This window comes from Choloepus didactylus, chromosome 1, assembly GCF_015220235.1.
Source record: "Choloepus didactylus isolate mChoDid1 chromosome 1, mChoDid1.pri, whole genome shotgun sequence".
In the NCBI taxonomy this organism is placed as follows: Eukaryota; Metazoa; Chordata; class Mammalia; order Pilosa; family Megalonychidae; genus Choloepus; species Choloepus didactylus.
Window position 1 is genome coordinate 206096722 of NC_051307.1, and position 23096 is coordinate 206119817.

Sequence of the window (23096 nt, forward strand, 5' to 3'; positions counted from 1 at the left end):
AAAACGGAACCCCCTGTGAGGGCTGGTGCGCTCGCTAATGGCAGGCGGGAGCGTGAAGTGTGCTGAGGAGGGCTGAGAGGCCCAGAGATGGAGTGACCCGCGCGCAAGGAGGCAGAGACACCGAACCCCAGGCTCGGGGGGGGGCGGGGGCGGGGCCACAAGGGGCGGGGCCGGCAGGGGGCGGGGCCGGCCGGCACCTGGGTGAGGTCGCGCCGCCCCGCCCCCGTGCACTTCCGTGTGCCGCGGCGCTGGAGCTGGAGCCGGCGGTAGCCCGGAGCCCGCGTCCGACCCCCGGCGTCCGCCAGCCGATCCGAGACTCGGGCTGTACTGCATCGGTCTCCGAGTCCGTCCCAGACAGGACCCGCACCGACCCCGCCCACACGAGCCCCGGAGCCGCGCCGGGAGCCGGACTTCACCCGCCGCGACCCCTGGCGCCTGGCCCCGCGCCCGGAGGTGAGTGAGGGCCGGGCCTGGGCGCGGGATCGGGGCTCCTCCGAAGGCGCGCCACTCCTCTCTCCCCCCTCCCCGCCTCTAGTTCCCGTTTTTCGAATCCGAGAAACTAAGCCGTGGCCAGAGAAAGTCCCGCCGCGCGCGGAGACCCGCTGGTCCCTCCGTCCCCTGATCTGTCCGTCCCTCCGTCAGACGGTGGGGGACGAAGCCCTCTTGTCCCCGGCCCCTCTACCGGCCTCTATGTCCCCAGCTCTTCCAAGTGTCCGTCTCTCCGGAATCTTTCTGGGGCCCTCTGTCCGTCTGTCCCCACCCCTCTCTGTCCGTCTGTCCGGCTCTCCCCAGTCCCTGACTGCCTGTGTCAAACCCTTCGCGTGCCCCGTCGCCCCCTCCCCCGACCCCTTGGTCCTGTCTTTCCAGAGCCGGCCCCCGGCCCATGCCCGCCGCTCCCTCTGCTCCCTGCGCGGCCCCCTGCCTGACCCGCCGCGTCTCCTTTTCCACCCCCGGGCCGAGGCCAGGCTGCCCACCGAGGCTTTCCTCACGCCCTTGGCTCCTGCCCGGCCCGCGCAGGGCCTCCTCCTCGATCTATTTCTTCTTTCGGTCTCGGTGTCTCTCAGTCTCTCCAGCTGTCCCTAGCTGAGCGTGGCTCCAGCCTCCATCCCCCTTCCGGCCCCGCCTCTCCGCCCCTCGGCTCTTCTCAATCCCCTCCTCCGCTGGCCCCTGGCTGGTCCTCTGTCCCCGGCCGGGCCCCTCCACTGTCCAGGCGCCGCCAGCCCACCCCAGCCTGGTGAGGGGTGGGGGCGTAGGAGGCTGGCAGCGCCCTCTTGGCCACGGGGGAGGCAAGAGATGAGCAAGGTCAGAAATGCCCCACCTCCCCAACTTGTGGGGGGAGGGGAGAACCCCGCCGAGGCCCCCACTTAAACCTGGTCCTAAGGATTTGATAGTGTGTGGGGATCCCCTTCTCTAGTCCCCATCCTGTATACATGTACCTTACATCCCTATACTCAGTTGCCTAGGTCTGGGCATGTGGGTATATTGTGTGTTTGTGTCTTCTTGTATGTTCTTTGTCATGGTGTCTGGGACTTGCCCCTATGTGTGTTTCCTTTTTAATGTGTGTGAATAGCCTGTGTTTAGGTGTGTCTGTTTGCTTGTGTGTCCTTTGCAACTATGTATGTATCATGTCTTGGTGTGTCCTTTGTCACCGGACTCCTTTCTATATATTGGAGTGTGTGTGTGTGTGTGTGTGTGTGTGTTTGGGCGCCTGTGTGTGTCTCTGAGTGTCTGGAGGGTATTGTATTGCACCCTGGGTGTGTCATGGTGATCCATGGACCATGACTACATTTGAGCTGTTAATTGTGGGAGCCCCCTCGTGTAGGTGTCTGTGTGAGTGTGTGTGTGTGTATGCATATTTGATTCTTCTCCTTCTGCCACTGAGCTGCTGGGACTAGGCTGCCCTGGTCACTGAGGGAAGGGACTGGTCCCTTGGGTTTCCTCCTTCCTTCTGTGGACTATGCTGGGGTGGGGCAGATAGGCTGGCAGAGGGTGGCTGTGTGACTTGCGTGTGTGTGTGTGTGTGTGTGTGTGTGTGTGTGTGTGTGTGTGTGTGAGAGAGAGAGAGAGAGAGAGAGAGAGAGAGAGAGAGAGAGGGAGATATGGAGGTGTTTAGGTGGCTGTACCTGCCTGTGCGGTGGTGCAAGTAATCCGGTGTGTGACAGAACTGAGGCTGAGGGTGAGGCATTGGGGGAATGGGGCTCCGGTGTGAGGGAGTGACTGGTGGGAGACTCATAGTCTGACTGTATGAAACTGCAAGTGTGTGTGCTTGGGGCGTGACTGTGTCTGTGGGGAACCGAGAGTGCCTAAGCGTGGGTGTTGGTGCAGGAAGGGGGTGTGACAAGGTGTGTGTGTGGTCAGAGCCCCAGGTAACAGTGCTGGGGGGGTGGGGTGAGGTGAGAGTCCCAGCGTGATTGTGAGCATGTGGGAGACTGCGAGAGTGTGGGTGTGCACACGGCATGCACCAAGCCTGGCCCTGGCTCCTTCCACTCTCCCAAGTTGACAGGCACCAGAGGGAAAGTCTTGGGGCCTGTAGTGTTGTGATCATGACTCTGGAACCAGAAAAGACTTGGGCTCAAGTCTTTTGTCTTCAGAGCGAGGCCCCTTTAAGACTGGGCTTCCTTATCTGCAGAATGGAGAAGGTTGCTGTGAGGACTGGAGATCCTGTGTTGAAAGCCCTTTAGCACAGCCTTCACCCATAATGAGTGCTCAGCACATACTAAGTCTTATTTGGTGACCCTCCCCCACCTTTCCACCCCTGCTGGCAACTTTATGGTCCTCATTCTCCTGGGAGCTGGGGATAATGAAAGCCTAGACAGTCTCCAGCCCAGTTTCCTCCCTGGCTGTGTCTGTTGGTGTCAGTTACCCCCTCCCACCTCTTTGACGAGACTGCTTGTGTGAGGGAGGAGGGGCTGACAGAGCCCCCAGCACACCCAGTCCTATTCAGTCTGCAGGACAACCTTCCACCCCCAGGCTTGGCAGCAGGCAATTGGGATGGGAGAGAGGGTGGAGTAGGGGAGTAGGGTGGGGGGAGATTTGGAGCTGTGACTGCAGGGCACTGACATGTTTAGATGGTATAGGTAATTGGAGTTTAAATCAAAATTATAAGTAATTTAAAGTACAGACAAAAAGAGGATGCATCAGCCCCAAGATAGTGGCAATGGGGTTTCCAGCTAGGAAACGGGCTCAGATCTGGGGAAAGGAATCTTCTGTGGAGTCATGGCCTGGCCTGCAGAAAAAGTGCTCAGGCCTTGCAGCCAGGAGACCCAGGTTGCCTTGCTGCCTTTGCCATTCATGCCTTCCAGGACATCTCTAGGCCTCAGTGTTTTTTGGCTGTATAATGGGCGCAACAATAATGTGAGACTCTCCTGAACTATAAGGTGAAACATAAGGCATAAAAAGAGACACAGTTCATTTGGAACTCCTGATGTGAGCCCAGCACAGGCATGTCACATCATTGGAGCCTTGGAACCACCTGGGGAGGGGCACTAGAATCTCCCTATTTTAAAGATGAGAAAAGCTGAGGCTCAGAGGAGTTGCCAGAGGCTACAGAGTGGTGTTACCTATTGCACCCTAGTTCTCCCAAGCCCACAGGGCAACCTCCACAGACAGGAGAGTTAGGAGCAGCTTTCCTGCTTGTATCTGTTGGTCTCCCCTGCAGGCTGGAAATTCTCTGAGGGCAGGTGTTCCCTCCCTTAGCATACACATTCAGGTGCCCAGAAAAAGTTGTGCCCAACACCCCATTTCACAGAAGAGAAAGCCAAGTCCAGGGAGTCCTGAGGTCTCAGAGCCAGGCAAAGATGAGCCAGGCCGTGTCAGCCATGCTGGGGCTGATTGGTGGGAGAGGCTGTATGGCAGTGCCTCCCGGCTCAGCTGTTGTCTCTTATCCCTGCAGGCCTGCTTCTTCTGGTGGCTGTTGGGTGGAAGCAGCAGCAGGAGCCAAGACTAAGGTCAAGCAGGAGCCGGGCTCTCCAGGTAAGATTGGGTCTTCTTACATGGTTGGACAGATGGACAGTGTGCAGGAGCAGCCTTCCTCCTTGGGCTCTTATCCTCTGCCAAGGGATGGTGGAAATGGTGGGGTGCACACAGAGTCCTTGCTGTGAGTGTGGGATCTGGGGGCCAGAAGCAGGCAGCAACTTGCCCTGCCTGCAAGGGGTTCCCTGCCAGGACACTGGCTTCTAGCCCAGGGCAGGCTGTAGCCTTGGAGCTCAAAGGTCTAGGGCCCATCAGTGGTTTGGGGCAAGGAGTGGTAGCACTTTGCTGGTCAGTTAGAGAGAAGGTGGCATGTGAGCTGAGGATTAGGGGTGGATGTATCAGCTTTCCCATGGCCCCTTGCATCTGTCTCAGGCTGTCCACATTGTCACAAGAGGAAACTGAGGTTCACCCTGAACCCACAGTGGGTTGGAGGTGGACTGGCCTCCTCAGGGAGTCCTCCGTGATCAAGACCCACTCCTACCCCTACTGGCAGTCAGGCGCCTACAAGTCCTCAGGGTGACTGTGAATAGACTTTGAGGCTGTAGGGGCTGGGCTCCCTGGACCTGACTCTGGGGAGGGGTTGGAGGACCAGGAGATCAAGACCCTCCCTGTTGCAGTGGGATGGAGGCAGAATAAGACCAGGGTCTTCACTGGACCATCTGTTTATTCAACCTCCCCCTGAACCTCCTAGGGAGGAGGTGATGTGCTCTTGATTGCCTGATGACACCTCACTACCTGAGGTCAGGGACCCAGCCTCTCCTAGCTCTGGGCCTCTGTCCCTAAGAAGTTCAAATAATTGGAACTAGGCCTCTTTAAACTCCCAAGCATCACCTGCCCAGCCCACGTGGACTTTAAATGTGCTCATGCAGGGCTATGGAAACCGAGACCCACAGACTCACGAGTGCCTGGTGGGGAGGAGGGACACGCCTGCCTGCACACACATCACACATACCCACATGTACACACAGGTGTTCTCAGACACTCACCCACGGGCATGCTCAGACATGCACTCGCATACCTGCCCACACAATCCACACTGAGCCCATTCTGGGGCCAGGAAGGGAGCCATGGTCAGGCTCACAGCCCAGCCAGGTGGCCTGCATCTGGCACCTGAGGGAGTTTTGCAGCATGGCTGTGATCACAGGGCCATGAGGGACGTGGGCCACACTGGGAGGTGGGCTCTGCTGTCCACCTGGCCCCAGGTCCCTGGGCTGACCAGGGCTTGGCAGGGGGTTAGGACCTGGGGAAGGCTGGGTCAGCTGAGCCGGCACCATTTGTGGCAGCTGCTGCAGAAGAGGAAGTGGGTTGCTTGTGGTCATGGGGCCACAGTGCTCAGCAGCCAGGCGGGAGTCCTGTCAGCTCCTCTGTCCATGCAGCGTTCATACCTGGTGTGAGACGGGTTGCCAGACGGGGAGGTAGGCAGAGCACTCTTTTCCTGCAGTGGTCTGTCCACTTTCCCAGACCTGGGCCCAGGGGAGAGGCCCATCCGTCTCAGGCGTTTCCGGAGGCTCACTTCCTCCACGCTGCCCAGGAAGTGGTTTCAGAGTGGACTGACCAGCCCTCTGTCCATGGCTTGCCCCGCCCCTGCCTTGCCTGCTGAGGAGAGTGGCGTCTGGCCAGCTTTCCACTTCCAGGGCTAGGAAGGGGCTAGCGTGGGAGCTAGGCGAACCAGGCCTTGTCGGGGCTCAAGGAGAGGGGTGAGGGGCCCAGGCCATATGGTCCCTCGTACAGCCCCCATGGTCCCGGTTCCTCCCTGGCTCCAAACCTGCAAGCCGAGGTTCAGAGCCTGAACTGTGGCGGGCATGGCCCCTTGTGAGTGGCGATAGCTGGGCTGCGTCTCTGGAGCTTAGGCAGCTCCAAGCAGCTGTATGAGCCTGGGCAAATGGCTTTGACTCAGCACCTCAGTTTCTCCATCTGACAAATGGGATGATGACAACATCCACATTTATGGGGTTTTTGTGCTGCAGGAAACAACAGATAATGTATGCAAAGTAGCTAGCAATGTGCCTGGTCCATTGTCAGTATTTAATGAGTAGAAACAGTCGTCATGTAAAGCTCTTAGGGGTGGGTTCATGGCGACTGTTCAAAAAACATCAAGTGGTACTGATGATGGGATATTATTGTATGATGGGACTGGCTCAGTGTCATAGGGCCCCTGTGGCTGCAGAGCTGGGCTGAGAAGCCAGGTCTCTGCCTCCCTCATCCCCCTGGGTTCTGCCTCCAGTGGCAATGGGGGTGGGGGTGGGGAGGGGATCCATCAGTTCAATAGGTTCTGTACCCTCTGCAGAGAGGAGCTCCAGGATGAAGCAGCTGGGCCCACTCAGCCGCTCAGCCCCCTCCTGCTCTTCTCCCCCTCACTCCCTTTCAAAGGGAGAAAAATAGATCTCATGACAAATGGATGCAGGGAAGGGAATGACAGTCCTCAGCAGCTGACTTCCCCACCCCCCGTGTTCCCCTTGGCCCCTCTCCCCCACTTTGGCCCCCTGCAGGACACTGGGCTTGGAGCAGCCAAGCAGAGGCTGAGGGGGTGGATGGTGAGCCCTCCTGCTGGCCTGCCCACCCTTTGGACCCCTGGAGTCAGCCTTTGGGCTGGGCAAAGTGGCAGGCATCTGGGGTGATGGAGACTGGAGGGGTGGAGGGAAGGAAAAAACTCTCCCTACACACAATCACACACATACACACACATATACTCGTGCATATGTTGGCAGATGATAGCTGGTGGCAGGGGTCTGCCTGCCCTAAGGACTTGCAGAAAGTTAGGCCAGTGAGGGCCGAGCTTCAGCCTTTGCTGTCTGGGGCCAAGAGACCTGGGGTCTTGGGCATTGAAGAGTGGTAATGACAGGGGTGCAGTAGGCAGGGCCCAAAGGCTGGAGGGGTGGAGACCAGCAGGGGACCGGGCCATATGCGTGAGTGAGGGCACCCTGAAGGTTTAGGAGCAGGATCTCTGCAGTCATCAACAGGCCTGGGTGTGACTCCTCGCTCAGCACGTACTGTCTCTGCACCCTTGAGCCAGGACTCATGGGCAGCTCAGGAAGTGTCTATCTGAGACCTGAGTGATGAGAAGGAGTCAGGGTGGGAGGAGGGAGCCCAGCAAGACAGAACAGCAAGCACAGAGGCACCTGATGGAGAAGGAACTTGGCTTTTCAGGAAAAACGGAAAGAGATCATTGTGGCCGAGGCACAGGAGTGAGGGGAAGGCAGCAGCCAAGGTCAGAGGGGTTATAGGGGCAGGCTGGGTGGGGCCTCAGAGGCCTGGGTAGGAGTCTGGTCTTTATCAGTGGGGCAGTGGGAAACACTGGGGTTTGGTTAGAGTGTGAAGAGATCTGCTTTACCATCTTAAAAGATCCTTCTGGTTGTGGAGGGACTGTGGGGTCAGAGTAGAGGAGGCAGAGAGGGGAGTAGGCTGGTGCAGAGCCCAGGGAGGGCGATGGTGGCCAGGACAGGAGCAGGGGTAGAGAGGAGAGAGGGTTTCAGGATAGGCCACAGAGGCAGAAATGAGTGGGGAGGATGGAAAACAACTCCCAGAGGTCAGGCTGGAGCAGCCGGGTGAGCATCGGGACTGCTAAGAGACAGCAGGACTTGTTTGGACGTGTGTGAGCGCCCCTCGTTCTCATGGTGGGGTCAGGGAGGCAGGTGGACCCATGAGCCTGGAGCTCAGGAGGACCGTGGCTGGCAGTGGAGACCTGAGATCAAGAGGCAGCATCTAAAGCCTGTGGTGGAATGGCAGGAGAGGGTCCAACCAGCCTTTGGAGGCCCTGGGTACAGGCCTGTGCATAAGACAAGGCTATTGGCCGTTCTGCGAAGGTGTCTGCCAAGGTGCCCGAGAGCACAGGCTTGTGGTGGCTGAGCCACTGTTTTCACAACAGCCCCGGAAGCTTTGGATCATGTCTATGGCCGTGTTGGGTAAACAGATGCGGTGGAGTAGGCGGTCACCAAAGCCCAAGGCCAGATCTGGTGTCTGTCTGGTGTGGACTGGGGTGGGGTGGGGTGGGGTGGGGGTGGGGGTGGGGAGCTGGGGGCTTGAGGGAGGTAGATTGCAGAGTCCTCGAGTGTCAGGGCTGGAGTAAGTCTAGAGGTCTCCCATTGTCAAGATAGGGAGACTGAGGCCCTGAGGGGGGCAGAGGCTGGCCTGGACTCACCCAGCCTGGGTCTCTTTCCAGAGCCGCAGGCCAGAGCAGAGGACTCCAGGACTGGGTGGCTTGAGAGCCTCTTTTCCAACCAATCTAAGGAAGTTTGGGGGTTTCTGGGACAGCTGGGGATGGACAGTGAGGCAGCTGGGGAGAGGGCCAGGCGTGAGGATGACAACATGACAACGATGGTCATGGTTTCCCTGCGTCATCACTGTGTCTGTGCCAGGACAGTGCTTGGCTCAGCCCCATGGCAGGCAAGATCATTCCCATTTTACTGATGAGGATACCAGGGCAGCTCGGCCCAGCTCACAGGGCACCCAGGTCAGAGCAGATCTGAAACTAGACCTGATCCAGGTTCGGGCCAAGCTCTCCAGCTCCTCTGTGTGCTGCCCACTGTTGGATGGCATGCCACAGTCCTGCCTCTCTTGCAGCTTTTTCTTGATCCAGAAAGGGCGGGGAAGGGGGCGGCACCATCAGAGTGCTGCCTACCTCGTGGGGATGGACGGCAACAGGCTGAGGTGGCCGTCTCACCTTCTCCCAAACCTAAAGATTGCTTTCAACAATCAGGAAAATCATGGGAACCCTCTGTAGGAGGAGGCCTCTGTGGGTGCACAGAAAGAAGGGCTGAGGCCTTGGGGCCCATCTATGTGGGACTCATGGGAGGGTCTGTTCCTTTCACCCCCCAAACACCTATCCCCACTTTTCTGGAGGTGAGATAGATAGCGCAGTTCCAGGGCTAGAGCCTGAGGGTCTCCCCTGTATTCCTGCAGCCCCCTCCCACGAGGGACTGCCGCCTTTGCTTCCTGCCTTTGGGCAAGTTGCTCCCCATCAGTTGCTGCACCCTGAGCCTGGAGTCTTGGTGGAGGTCATGTGCAGGGCGTCAGGCCTGGCTGCCCCCACCCCCGCAGGAGTGGGCCCTCCCCTCCCACACCCCAGGCCTGTGACGGCCACCAGTGACCCCCGGGCCTGGCCGCCGCCGACTTCACCTGTGATCCCAGCAGACAGGATGTACCTGGCCGACCCACTCCTTCCCTTACTCGCTTTGGACTTTGCTCTGGGTTGGAAGGGACCTTCTCCACCACCCTCAGCAGGGAGGCCCCGCCTGTCCTGGCACCCTGCTGCCCTTCCAGCCTGCCCACCTCCATTCCCTGGTCACTGTGTCCGGGGTGGAGGGGTTGTGGTGGAAAGAGCTGCATTTGGACTTTATGGGTGCAGGACCCTTGCCAGGCGAGTGTGGGTCCTTCCAGGCCCACGTGTTTATCTCTGTGCCTGCCTGGAGCTTCTCTGCCCCAGGTGGACATCCTGCACTTGTGGCACCACCTGGGCATGAGGAGCTCAGTGTTCTGGGGGGCGTATGTGGGTGTTAATGTCCTGTGTGGTCTCTGTGGGCCTGGACGTCCCAACAGAAGCGAGCCGGGGGCTGGGGGTGTATGCCTCCACGTGTCGCTGAGCTCACGGGTGTGTGCGTGTGCCTGTGGCCACAGCCGTCCCTGTGTGTGGCCACATTCTCGCGGGACTCCCCACGTGTGACTGTGTGTGTTGGGGCTGGTGGGTGTGTCTGTGTGTGCACATGCGTGTGGTTATTCCGGGAGAAGCCCTGACGCTCCCCCCACCCGGGCTTCTCACAGAGGTCCCCTTGTCCTCACAGCTCCCATCAAGAAGGGGCCTTTGTTCCCCATGCAGGGGCACCCACAGCCCTGCCTGTGGTGGAGCCAGGGGCTTCCCCAATCCTGGGGCCAGCTGGATGGCTCGGGGCCTGTGCCCGGTGCAGGGGAGCCCTGAGGAGGCACTGCCCCCACGCGTGCTGGCAAAGGTGGGTGTGAGCAGTGAAGGTCAGGGTCCCGAGTCCTGCCCCTCAGACTCCTCCACTCTCCACTTATGGCAAGATGGGCCTGTGGTGCTCCCACCCACTCTCTAATTGCAGCCCTCTCTGGCCATCTCAATCAACAAGACTCCCTGGCTCCCACCTGCTCCCAGCCTCCCCCACCCCCACTTGCTGCCCTGTAATCACGTACTTATGTGCCTGTGCCACCACCAGGCTATGAGCTCCAAGAGGGCCAGGCTTGGTGTGTCTTATCACCGGGTGCCCGCTGCCAGGCCTTCGGGGCCTCTAGTCCCTGCCCCATCATGTGCAGGATCACGTCACCACATGCATGCATTTTCCTGGGAAGAGGGCCCGTCCTTCATTGGATTCCTAGGGTATCGCAACCCCCAAAAGGTAAAATCCTGCTGCCAGGGCTCCACCTCTGATTCCCATCTCTGATTTCAGTGGTCTGGGCTGTGCCTGGCACCAGGGTTTTCGAAATGTCTCCTAGAGAGTCTGATGTACAGTTGGGGCTGAGAAGGCTGAGCCAGAGGCAGAGACCCCACCCAGACAGCAAACACAGGTCCTCTGCCTAAGAGGGAGCCCAGATGCTTGCACAGAGTGTCAAAGGGTGCACGTGGGCTGGGGAGCAGCTGACTTCCTAGGGAGTGTAGTAGGGTCCCCCAGACCGACCTTTTGAGCTGCCTGGAGGGATACGTGGAAGTTGAGGAAAGGGACATACAGGCAGAGGGAACAGCATATGCAAAAACATGGGGGCTTGAAAGTGAGGCACATGCCCACAGACTAGCCAGAGGTAAGATTTGAGGTGGAGAGGGCAGGACCCAGTGTAGGGAGCCTCGCATGCCAGGCTGGAGTATGGGCTTTCCTCAGGGCCATGGGGTATAGTGGTGGTGATGGGGTGTCCATGCTGCAGGGAGAATGGACATAGGGGAACAGGGGTGGTGATGGTGGCTGAGATTGGGAGGGTTGCTGGAGGAGAAGTAAGGAATAGCAGAGCTCTGGGGAGCAGAGCCATGGGGTGCAGTGGGTCCATGTGGGATGAAGCAGGGTTTGAGAAGAGCCCTGGGTCGGGGGAGGGCTGGTGAGGCACCAGTCCTGAGGAAGAAAGAGCTGGCCTGCTCTTCCCTGCTTGGAGATTTGGCTGTAGCCTGAGACCGTAGCTTCTGATTCTCCCCCTAGGACAGGGCTGGGCATGTGGGGCTCTGGTGGAGGGTCCTCGGAAGCATCTTGCTGTACCCCCTTCCCCTCCAGTTCCCCCTCCAGCCTCCTGTCCCTCCCACTGAGCCCATTTCCTGGATTGTGAAAGTCCCGTGGCCTCCTTCACTTGGTTTCAACTGGGAAGGCTGTCTGGAGAGGCCAGCCTCCAGCCAGACTACCCTCTTGCCTGCCCAGCCCGGCAGCTTCCGCCACACCCCTGTGTCCTTTTGAAACTCTACCAGGGCCAGCTCTGCTCCCTCTTGTTTTTGCTGCCTCTCACACCTTCACCCTCACTGCCTGGGCTCCATTTCTCCTCCTCATTCCTTCATTCATCCCTGAAGGCCAGTGTGGGCTGGACCGACCGTGGGCTCCCCCAGGCAGGTTCTGCATTCCCAGGAGGGCCTAGACTGACACTGCCCCTCGGTTCTGCTGCCTGTTGGCCGCTCTTCACTGGCAGCAGGTGGTGCCCTCCATGGGTGGGGGGCAGCTGTGTGTGGGAGGGGGCTGCATGAGTGGTATGCTGGCAGCCCTTCTCCCCAGGGGTCCAGTCAGGGGAGCCAGATCCCCACTTGCCCTCGCTTTGTCCTCACCTGCCACCTCTTGTTCCTTTGGCAGGTGTTGCTGAGGGACCCTCCCTCCATCTTCACACACCCTCCCCCAAAGACTGGCCGAGGCCTTTCTTCTCCATCCCCAGTTCACTCCTCTGTGCAGTGGGTGGCACCCTGCAGCCTGAGGCAGAATCAGCCCTAGCCTCAGTTTCCCCCTCTCTATAACATGGAGATGGGCTTGCCAGTCTCTGAGGGCCATCTCTTGGAGACATTTTGACTTGTTGGGTTTTATTTTTCACCTTTAACAAAATCGCTATCAAACAACTTACATGTGATTGTTGTAGCAAGATCAGAAAATGGGTTTGTGTTCCTGAAGGTGCCCCTCAGGCCATGTCCCCTGCCTCAGTCTCCTCTGCCGGCACACGCGTGGATATGCCACACATATGCTCATCCACAGGGGCTGCCTCTATGCCCAGGAGCTCTGACTGGCACAGTCACTCTGGCCTCCTTGAGGCTGGCCTCTCCTACCGCCCTGGACTGAGCAGATTTCCTTGCCCCAGATGAGGTGACCTGCTTACCATGGCTTGGCCCAGCCACCACCTTTCCTTGCCCCTGGGCTGTTGTCTGGGGCAGGGGAGGGAGCAGGGCTGGCAAGCCTTCACTCTCTGCGGCTGGAATCCATTGTAGCTGAGCCTCCCGAGGGCCCCTCATCTCCAGAGCCAGTCAGCTGTGGATTGGGTCAAGTCTATGCTCACCTTGTCCCCCAGGTTTGGGAAATCAGATGCTGGGCCCAGGCAGCTGGAACAGGAGGGGAGGCGGCAGTTCAGGGGTTGGGACCACTTTCATTGTGCAGAAGGGGAGGGGGCTCCTCAAGGTCGGGCCTGGGACCAGCCTGGAGAGGGGTGGATGGCAGACCCTGGGCAAGCACAGGCTGTCTGTCTCCTGGTGACCTCAATTCCTTGTCTTTGTGTGTGTGTGTGTGTGCAAGCACAGGCTGTCTGTCTCCTGGTGACCTCAATTCCTTGTCTTTGTGTGTGTGTGTGTGTGTGTGTGTGTGTGTGTGTGTGTGTGCTGTTCCTGCAATATCTCTGCCTTCCTCTGTCCCTTTCTCTGTCTCTCTCCTCATGGTACACTGGAAAGAACCAGTGCAACATCAGGAAGGTCTAGATTTAAATCCTTCTTCCCCCACTTATTGGCTATGTGACCTTGGGCAAGTCACTTAGCCTCTCTGAACCTCAGTATCTTCATCAATAAAATACCCACTTCCTGGGTCTGTGTAGGGATAAAGTGAGCTCATGCAAAGCCAGGCCCTGGCATCTGGTACACTGTTGACCTCAGAAAAGGAGGGTCCTTCTTGTAAGTGGGGGAGCTGAGATTCATACCAGGCCCTTTGACTCTGAGTCCAGTGCTCTCTGCTTCACGGGGCTGCCCTCCACTGTGGGACACAGAAGCAGTACAATAGAGGCTTTCCTAGGCAGCTGGGAAAGGCCTGGCTGGCCTCCGCTGGCTCCAGAAACTGGAGTGAAGGGTGCTGTATGGGGGTCCAGCCCCTGCCACCCTTTCCCCACAGGGCCTTGCAGAGTGGCCACGAGGCTGGGGCTCAGCCAGTGGCCTTCCTTTGGGGCCCGTGGGCCTGGGCCTATTTGCATGGGGGCTATAAATAGCTGGCACACCTTGCCTTTGTGCCGTTACTTCATCCCCTCTCCTTCCCACTACCGCTTAGCTACTCTGAGAGGTACTTGGGCAGACCTGGCCCTGTTGTGCAGCGGGAAAGTCCCAGACCCCCTCTCCAGGTCATACAGTGATGGGAGAGGGTGTCTGCTCATGGTGTCTAGGATTTAGGTGGTACAGTTTGGGGCAGGGGAGGTGGTAGAACCTGGCCGGGGCCCAGGCCCTAGTTTAGTCCTGGGAAGTCAGGGTTGTGTGACTGACCCTAGGGTTACTGCCAGGTAGCCTCTGGGCAGCCCATGCAGATGACAGATCCTCCTCCTCATGGTGCTGTGGCCTGGCTGTGCAGGTTTGGGGCCAGGGCCCGAGCCTGCTGTGGTTGTGGTTTTCCCTCCAGTGGCTTCTAACTGTGAGCAGCAGCTGCTCCAAGTGTGACCTTAGAGGGCTGGAGGGGAAACCCAAAGGGTGGCTCGTAGGGCTGGGCGGGGAGGCTGATCTGTGGCTCTGCCTCACCCTCCTGGAGCTTCTCTGACCCCCTCGCCTCAAGCAGACCCCGTGTCCAGCTCCTCCTTCTGGGGGAAGCCAGGGGGCTTGCATGTCATCTGGTCCAGGCCCCAGGGGGAGGCAGTGGGCAGGAGGAGCTGGCCAGTGGGTGTTTGGAGCACCTGGGTGCCCAGGGTGAGTTCTTCTATGTTCGTGGAGACTTGGTTTCCTTATCTGAGAAGTGGGGTCAGTTTTCAGGACTGTCTTCTCGGGCCATTGGGCAGGTGGAGTGGATGCAGTGGGGGATGTGGGTGCAGTTTGTAAACTGTGGAATGGGTGCTTGAAGTGAGGAGTGTTAGTGATAAGAAGACCCCTCCCTGAGGCTGTTGGATTGATGCTGGCTCTTGTCCTACCCGAGTTCTCATCATGACAACCCTGCACAAGGGACCAGTCCTCATCTGGAAAATGGGGGTGACAGGCTCAGAGAGGCCAAGTGATGTGCCCAGGGTTCCACAGCCGAGCAAGTGTTGGCTGCAGGTTCGTGTGCCCAGGCAGCCGGACCATCGTTTCTCCTCTTTCCCCTGGATCCCAGGCCCCTTGCAGCACACCCACTCCTCCTTTGTCCCTGCCCGCCCATGAACCTTCATCCTCAGCAAGCTAGTCACCTGGCTTTCACGGTTATCCTGTTAGGAAGCATGAGGCTGAGCTGTGTCTGCTGGGGTCAGGCCCTGGGTGTGTGGGTACAGGCGTGTGGCAGCTGTGTGCTGGTCAGGTGCCCCGATTGTCCCGGTCCCCCAGGGAGTGCTCACCTGGGTGCTTGAGGCCGTCGGGGGCAGGAAGGGCACACTCACCCAGACTTACACACACTCACAGCCAGCTCAGGCAGCCTTGCTCTCCACTCCGACACTCCTATTCACAGGCACATGCAGGCTCATCACACCCACATACACCTCACACACCAACACGCACACTCATGCGTGCTCCAGCCCGGGGGAGGAGCCAGCAGCTGCCAAGACACGGGCGCTGGCCTGGCTCCCCGGCGCTCATTGCCCACCCAGCTGGTCTCAGGCTAAAGGCTTTGGGGCCTGGACTCGGGTGTGAGCTCACACACCCACTCTCACTCCCACTGAGCAGGAGTCAGGCCTTGGCTGGCCCGCCTGCTCCCTCCCCTCTGCTCTGGCTGCTGGCCTCCCAGGACTGGCCAGGCCCGCCGGGCTGGGCTGCAGGCTGAGGTCAGTGTTTCCTGTGAGCTCATCTGGGCTTGGAGCTCCCGGCAGACTTAGCCGCTGCTCTGGCGCCTTGTGGGGTAGGTGGTGGGGAGCCATCCCAGGGGCGGGGAGACTGTGTGTGCACTCACATGTGGGTGTGTCTGACACTGCCCCGGGTATGGGATTGACTGACTACATATATATGTGCACGTACAGAGTAAACACCTTGGCGTGAGCATCCACAATTGTGACGCATCCTCACTAGAGCCTGGGCTGGTGCCGGTATCCGTGTGGGTATGTGAGCGTGCACACGTGTGCTTGCATATGTGAGTGTTCCCCACGGATGGCAACCTGAGAAGACCCCCAGGGTCACCTCCTGTAATGATCCTTGACTTGGGGAATGCCAAGGAATGGGAGAGTTGGGGGCTGGCCTGTGTGATTTATAAAACACATTCAGTGTTACAGTCAATATTAAAGTACAGTTTTATATTTGGGGAAAAAAAATGAGTTTGAAAGGGCAGGCAACCTTCCAGGCAGACAAGAGGCACTTGACCCCTGGGGGCTCAGGAGGGTCAGGCGCATGGGTGCAGGTGGGGCCCCCTCCCTGCCCTGGCTCCACATGTGGTGGGCTCTAAATTAGTTGAACCCCAAGTTTTGGTTCCAGCTTAGCCTCAGGGTTACAGTTTTCCTGTCTGAAAAGTGAAGGGGATCATCTTGGTCCTGTTAGTCTCCCTGGGTAGTTATGAGCAAAAATAAGCTTTGAAAAACCAGAAGGACTGCGTGGGGCAGGGTGAGGGAGGAGAGGGCACCGTCCTGCCCATCTTGGCTGGTGACGGCTGGCCTGGGGTGCTGGGCTGAGCACATACTGGGCACCTGACACACAGTAGGTGCTCAGCAATTGGGTGCTGAGGGAAGCGCTGGGTGACTCTCCAACTGAACGACTCCAGGGTCACAGACTCAAATGCCCCCAGGGCCCAGATAGGTTTGAAGCGGAGCAAAGTGGGTCTCCCTGGCCTGGGGTAGACTGGCAGAGGTGCCTGACAAAGGGGGCAACAGACATCCCCATGCCAGCTGGTCATTGCCCAGTGGGCCCACTGTTGCCACATCTTCCAGTTTTACCAGGGAAGCCACAAATGCAGGCTTACATCAGACTTCTCCATTTTTAATGCTGGGAACTAGTACTGGTGCCTTTTAAGTGCAGTGTGGGCCAAACCCAGTGTGCATGAGCCCTGGGGGCTGTGGGTAGCCCAGTGCCTCCCAGTCTGTGCCCACCGACCCTGCCCTTGCTGCCCAGCCCACCCCCTCTGTCTCTGCAGCCCCGCTGCAGGCCCTGCCATGGCGCCATTCCTGCGCATCGCCTTCAACTCGTACGAGCTCGGCTCCCTGCAGGCCGTGGATGAGGCGAACCAGCCCTTCTGTGCCGTGAAGATGAAGGAGGCACTTAGCACAGGTGAGGCTGAAGGCTGGAGCCTGCAGGGGTGGGATAGCAGCGGGGCTGGGAATCGGGGCCCAGCAGGAGGACCCCCAAACTTTGGAGGGCTCCTTCTACTTGTCCTTGTCTTCCCACCCAGGCCAGCTGTGCATGCAGGAAAGTGAGGCCACTGAGACCCCATGGGGCCTCAGATGCTGGCTGAATTGAGGCCTCTCTAAGGCTGGCTCCTCTTCCATTGATTGTTTTACCCACAAATTTCTGTGCATCCATCTGTGCCAGGCTCTGTGCTGCGTGCTGAGGACACCACTGTGCTTCAGGACTGACCTGGCCCTGCCCTCATGGGGTTCACAGTCAGATGGGGGAGGTGATGTTCTCCAGGCAGTGAGTCCTATGATGGAAAGCCCAGAAGAGGCACCTGTCCCAGCCTGGAGTCAGGGTGGGCTTCCTGGAGGAGGCAGACCTCTCACACTATTCCCTCTTGTTCAGTCCTCATCTGGTGAACCTTGCTCACCCCTCAATTGCAGTTGCACTGTCTCTTCCTCCAGGAAGCCTTCCTAGATCTTGAGGCTAGGTCAGGCCACCTGATCATGGGCGAGTCTAGAAGCTTGGGCCTTACTTCAATCTCATCACAGCTATGACTTAATGTTTACTGGAGGTTCAAGTTGGTTCATATCTTTCTCCATCCAGGACTGGGGCTCTGGGAGGATAGGCACTGGGTCTGTTTCTCTTTCTGCTGCGTTCCTTGCCTCCTGTACCATGACCAGCCTATAGGAAGCTCTCAGCATGTGCCCACTGAGTGAATGCATAAGTGAAGGTGAAATCTAAGTGGGGCTAGAGGAAGAGGACCATAGGAAGAGGGAACAGTGGGAGCAAAGGCCTGGAGGCAGGGCCTGGCAGGGTGCCCTAGAGGAGCTGCAGGCAGTTCCATGTACTGCAGCATGTTTCGGGTGACGTGAGGCTGGCGAGATCGGCAGAGCACAGCGGTGGAGGCTGAGGAGCGGGAGCTCGGTCCCATGGACACTGGGGAGCTGCAGGGGGCCCTCAGGGAGGGGTAGCCAGTCAGCTCCTGTCAGGGCTGAAGGCTGTGGAGGGACCAGGGAGGGACAGAGGGCCGCACCCCACCTTGCCCGATGCCCCGTGGCAGAGCGCGGAAAGACGCTGGTGCAGAAGAAGCCAACCATGTATCCTGAGTGGAAGTCGACATTTGATGCCCACATCTACGAGGGCCGCGTCATCCAGATCGTGCTGATGCGGGCGGCCGAGGAGCCCATGTCCGAGGTGACCGTGGGCGTGTCGGTGCTGGCCGAGCGCTGCAAGAAGAACAACGGCAAGGCTGAGTTCTGGGTGAGGGGCGAGCGGGGGCCGTGGGCCGTGGTGCGCTGGCATGATGTGTGTGCACGGCCGTGGGAATTGAGCCACAGGTGCAGAGGGCAGCTCTGCAGCATATGGAGCCTGGGTTCAAGTCCCGACCCCGTGGTTTCCAAGTTCCTCAGCCTGGCAGAGCCTCTGTTTCTGCATCTTTAAAGGAAACTATGAAAATCCCCTACCTTGGGGTCGATTCAGACGAAATGGGCAAGTAGGTACTAGAGAGCCATTCTCATTATTGCAATGACTTTCTTCCCTTTTAATTTTTTAAAGGCAGGATATGCACATAGTAAAACATTTCAAACTGTATAAAAGGATGTTTCTCTGCCCCAACACTGGGCCCCTAGTCCCCCTACTCAGAGGCATCCATCATTCCCAGTTCTCTGTGGAATCGTCACAAATATTCCAGGCCTAGGCTGGCATTTGGGAACATAGTCATGGTCTTAGCAGCAACAAGGTGGGAGAAGAGGAAGGCCAGTGGCCCTGCCCCCACCCACCCATTGAAACCGGGACCCTGCACGCACACGTCTGCGTGGTCATGTGCTCCAGGCAGCCACAGGATGCCAGTGCTGCTGAGCATCTTCCAGCCCCCTGCGGTTATGTGTGGCTCCTACAGCCCAAATATCTCAACAGGTCCAGGCCTTGTAACCACAGTGGCTCTGGTCAGACTCTGGTGAAGGGTGAAGGGGTCGGGGCAGGAGAGAAGCTGACACAGGACTGCACTGACCCCCCAGCCAGCCACGCAGGGACTCAGCGGGGGCTGCCTCATGGTGTTCTCTGTCCACTCCCCAAGGAAGATTGGCATCACCCAGGCTGGGGTCCTGGGGGTGGGGGGTGGGGGAGAATAGACGCTCAGGCCCCGCCCTCAGGACCCTCCAGTCAGTGTGAGGAGACTGCAAGTGCAGAGTAGAAGGGGGCCAGTCAAGGAGGGCTTCATGGAAAAGGAGAGTTTTTAAAAATAAAGACAGAACTGGCAAGGTGTGTGTTAGCATGAGTGTGTGTCTGTGTCTCTGCGCGTGAGCACGGGGGATGGGGTACTTCCATTCTTGGATCCTTGCTGAGGGGTCAGCAGGGCTTGGGGGTGGGGAGTTTCCCTTCCCACTCTGTTCCCGGGGCCCTGGGGCTGGGTTGGGTGTGGGCTGGATCCTTTCACTTCCCCAAATGTAATAATACCCTGGCTGAGGGGCGGGGCTCGGGGCAGGGCCTGCCCACACGGGGCACACAGGTGTCCGCCTGGGCTGCTGGGGCTTGCTTGGCCTCGGGCTGGGGGGCTGGCCATGGGGGCTGGAATGCCGGCCCTCCCTGACCTTGTTGTCCCCCTTGACCTCCACAGCTGGACCTACAGCCCGAGGCCAAGGTGTTGATGTCAGTGCAGTATTTCCTGGAAGACATAGGTAAGACCCTCCCCACCAGCTTCCGAGGCCAGAGCCGGGGCCAGGGTTTAGGGAAACAGCTTCCACCAGTGGTCTGTCCTCGGCCACCCCAGGAGGGACACCAAAGGGACGCTGCCCCTCTGGGGCCTGGGGCTGACTTCACCACTCCGTGGCCCCCAGATTGCAAGCAGTCTATGCGTGGTGATGACGAGGCCAAGTTCCCCACAATGAACCGCCGCGGAGCCATCAAGCAGGCCAAAATCCACTACATCAAGAATCACGAGTTCATCGCCACCTTCTTCGGGCAGCCCACCTTCTGTTCTGTGTGCAAGGACTTTGTCTGGTGAGGGCTGGCTGCAGCCGCTGGGGGCAGTTATGGGGGCTGGGAGGGCCCCGACAATCCGGGGCTCCCTGGGACTCCCCGTCACTCACTCTGCCTTGGGGATTTGCCTTTCAGGGGTCTCAACAAGCAAGGCTACAAATGCAGGCGTAAGTGTCTCCATGTCCCAGTTTGTTTGCACGTGTGTGTGCTTATGTGTGAGTGTGCCTGCTGGTACCCGTGTGTGTTCACAGGGATACCTGTGGCCCCCTGTTGGGACTGTGTCTGGACAAGGGGCTCTGTAATTGAGCCTGTGCCCACATGATTTCCCACCTTCGAGTGCATGTGTGTCTGTGTGTCTGTGTGTACAACAGCTGCATTCAGTGAGTGTGAAAGCCGGCCTGCTCTCGCTCATGAGGGCTAGTTCTGTGTATCTCTTCCCACCTCTGCCTTCCATGCCATCACCTTGGTGGTTTGAAATCAGCCTTGGCCGCTTGGCCAGTGCTACAAATCAGGGCTCTTCCCCCAGAGAACTAGTTGTTGGACATTTACTTGCACAGCCGTGACTGTGTATGTGCTCCTGTTTAGATGTGTGTGTATCTGGGTACACACGTGTGAGTCTACCCTTCCCCATGATGGTGTGTGCACGAGGCAGTGTGGGAGTGGTTATGGGCACAGGCTCTGGAGTCAGACGGCCTGCATTTGAATCCCAGCTCTACCACTTGCCAGTCAAATGGCCTTACCCCGGGCTTCAGCTTCAGCATCTATGAAAAAGAGATAATGGGTTTATTGTGAAAAATCAAACAAGATACAGTATGTAAAGTCTGTATTTTAAGTGCCTGACACGTGGCAAGTGTTCCATATAAGTAGGCTATTATCATTGCTACGTATGCCACATTTGTATGTACAGGTGTCTGTGTTGGGGTGTGTCTGTGCATGTGTGCGAGAGAGCTTAGGAGTTGTTTGCTGTCCTGGGGCGTAGAAGATGGAAAGGGTTCTCCTCACTTCTGCTCCCCCTCCCTGCCTACCAGGGAGTCTTCCCCTGACTCTCAGACCCTCCAGATCGGCCTGTCCTCCCAGCCTCCTCCTCCCCAGGCCCCTCCCGAGCAGACGGGTGGGAGGAGAGAAAATTCAAGCTCTGGGTCTGAGGCCTCTGGGAGGGTGAGGCTGTGGGCGGTCAAGGAGAACAGTGGCTTTGTGTGGAGGGCTGGACTGGGCCAGCGGGTGCCAGCTCACAGACTCTGCCCTCTCTCTGTGCCCTCCCATCACCCTCCGGGGCTGTGCCGCCTCAAGAATGCAACGCCGCCATCCATAAGAAATGCATCGACAAGATCATCGGCCGGTGCACTGGCACTGCGGCCAACAGCCGGGACACCATGGTGAGGCCTGGCCCAGGACAGGGCCCTGGGGACCTGGGGGCTTGGCCAGGTGGGAGGGATTGGGGGTCTCCCCACCTCTTCCCTGCAGGGCTCACTCTCCCACCTCCAATCTTTCTTTGCCCTTCCTGGCCCCCTGCCTTGGCTCCAGGGACCTCTGGATTTCCCAGTCCCCAGAGGAGCTCTCTTGGGCATCTTGCCATTCATGGGGTTGGGGAAGAGCTAGGGGTAGAGGAAGGGGCTGCAGCTAGCACGTGACCCTGGACCTGTGACCTCCCCCCACCCCAGTTCCAGAAAGAGCGCTTCAACATTGACATGCCGCACCGGTTCAAGGTGCACAACTACATGAGCCCCACCTTCTGTGACCACTGCGGCAGCCTGCTCTGGGGGCTGGTGAAGCAGGGACTGAAGTGTGAAGGTACACGCTGCCTGGGCTCCGGGGGTTGGGGAGGAGGGCTGCTCCCAGCTGGTGCCCTGCTCACTGGCACCTCTGAACCTGCAGCTAACTGACGCTGCCTTTGTCCCCCACCCCTGGCTCCTGAGATGGGGCCTTTTGGCCTTAGTGGCCTCTCCCCACCTGCCTGGCTAGCTGTGTCATGTTCCTACTGTGGCCCCACTGGATGGGTGGCCTCACCTCTCTGAGCCTTAGCCTCCTCAAATGTAAAATGGGGGGAAGAGTAGGACCCAGAGAGTCACTGTGAGGGGCCGGGGAGCAGAAAGTGCTTAACCAAGGCCTGCTATGCTTTTGCAGGCACTCGGGACAGACTGGTGCCCCTCCCCACCCACCATGCTTTGTTTTGCTCCCGTCTCAAAGATGAGAAATGGGAGACCCCTTGAGGGGTAGTGACCTAAGTTGTCCCAGACATTTTGGGAGGGTTTAGGATTAGATCCCGAATCTTCGCTTTTTCTTTTTCTTTAAATCATAGAATACTTAAAAAGCATGTGATACATTTTATTCCTAAATATGGGCTTCAGATTCATTTTTTCCTAACTATGGGCAGCCCAGCAGACTCCCCTGCACCCTCCTTTCTTCTGCTCTCCCCTCCACCCTCCCGGGTCCTGATGGCCCTGCCTCTCCGCCCCACCCCCCAGACTGTGGCATGAACGTGCACCACAAGTGCCAGAAGAAGGTGGCCAACCTCTGCGGCATCAACCAGAAGCTCCTGGCTGAGGCCCTGACCCAAGTCAGCCAGGTGGGTGGGCTCTGAGGGGACCCCAGGGGCGACCAGGGCCCCTACCCAGTCCCGGGGGCTGCGATGTGGGGCATCTATACCCAGGACCCCACGTCTGGAAGATCTCCATTCAAGAATTAGGTAGCGGAGGGAAATGGGCTTGTTCTCATGAGAAAATAGTTATCCAAGCAGTTCTTTACTTGAGAGTGAATTTGGGGGCCACGGAGTTGGTTGTTGGAATGCTTTGAACTAAAAGACAGAATGTGTATGTTTTGTGTGTGTGTGTTTGGGGCTTGAGGGATGCTGCAGGAGTTTAAGATGAAGTTCTAAAATTGATCAGAAATAAAGGGAACAAAAATCTGTCCAGTAAGGCGTTTGAGGAAGTGGGGCTCAATTTACAAAACTTTGGATTGTAATCAATGCTGTCCAGACCCCCAATGCTTCCCTGTGCAGCTGGCGTGTGGGTGCATGTGTATGTGTGTGTGCGTGTGTGTGTGCACGTGTGGGAGTCCCGGACTCTGACCCTGCTGACCCATGTCAGTATTGAGGGTGGGCTTGGGGTTGGGGGTCCTCCCTCTGGGCTGAGGGTTTTTTGTGACCACCTGGCTCTTCAACCTCCACCCCTTCCCCAGAGATCCTCCCGTGGTTCAGAATCGGGGACTTCAGAGCCTGTTGGGATCTACCAGACTTTCGACAGGAAAGCAGGTGCCTCTGGGATGATTCCCTTGGTGAAGTTCTCCCATTAAAGTCCCCACTCCCCAATGGCTCAGAATGGAGTGTGGCCTCCCTCCCCCATCAAGGGAAACCTGCCCCAGCTGAGGGAGCCCCTTCCTCTCTGAGGCCCCTTGCCCCAGCCCACCCTTGGGTCTCATGGGTGGGGGATCACCCAGGCAGAGACCTGAGACTGGAGCACCCCTCTCTTGGGCAGACACTGGGACCTACGGCAAGATCTGGGAGGGCAGCAGCACGTGCAGAATTGAGAACTTCACCTTCCACAAGGTCCTGGGCAAAGGCAGCTTTGGGAAGGTG

General features: G+C 58.4%; 1 protein-coding gene across 1 annotated transcript in view; it reads left to right on the forward strand.

The window, feature by feature from the left end:
• Positions 1-224: 224 nt before the first annotated feature.
• Positions 225-23096, forward strand: part of PRKCD (protein kinase C delta) — a 28894-nt gene continuing 6022 nt past the window's right edge. Inside the window, exons 1-12 of the mRNA XM_037798263.1 lie at positions 225-453; positions 3893-3972; positions 16347-16480; positions 17607-17806; positions 19161-19221; positions 19381-19543; positions 19658-19689; positions 20813-20898; positions 21184-21313; positions 21988-22088; positions 22700-22772; positions 22996-23093. Of these exons, the coding sequence (XP_037654191.1) occupies positions 16366-16480; positions 17607-17806; positions 19161-19221; positions 19381-19543; positions 19658-19689; positions 20813-20898; positions 21184-21313; positions 21988-22088; positions 22700-22772; positions 22996-23093 (1059 nt within the window). The 5' untranslated portion in view covers positions 225-453; positions 3893-3972; positions 16347-16365. The remainder of the gene's footprint in view (positions 454-3892; positions 3973-16346; positions 16481-17606; positions 17807-19160; positions 19222-19380; positions 19544-19657; positions 19690-20812; positions 20899-21183; positions 21314-21987; positions 22089-22699; positions 22773-22995; positions 23094-23096) is intronic.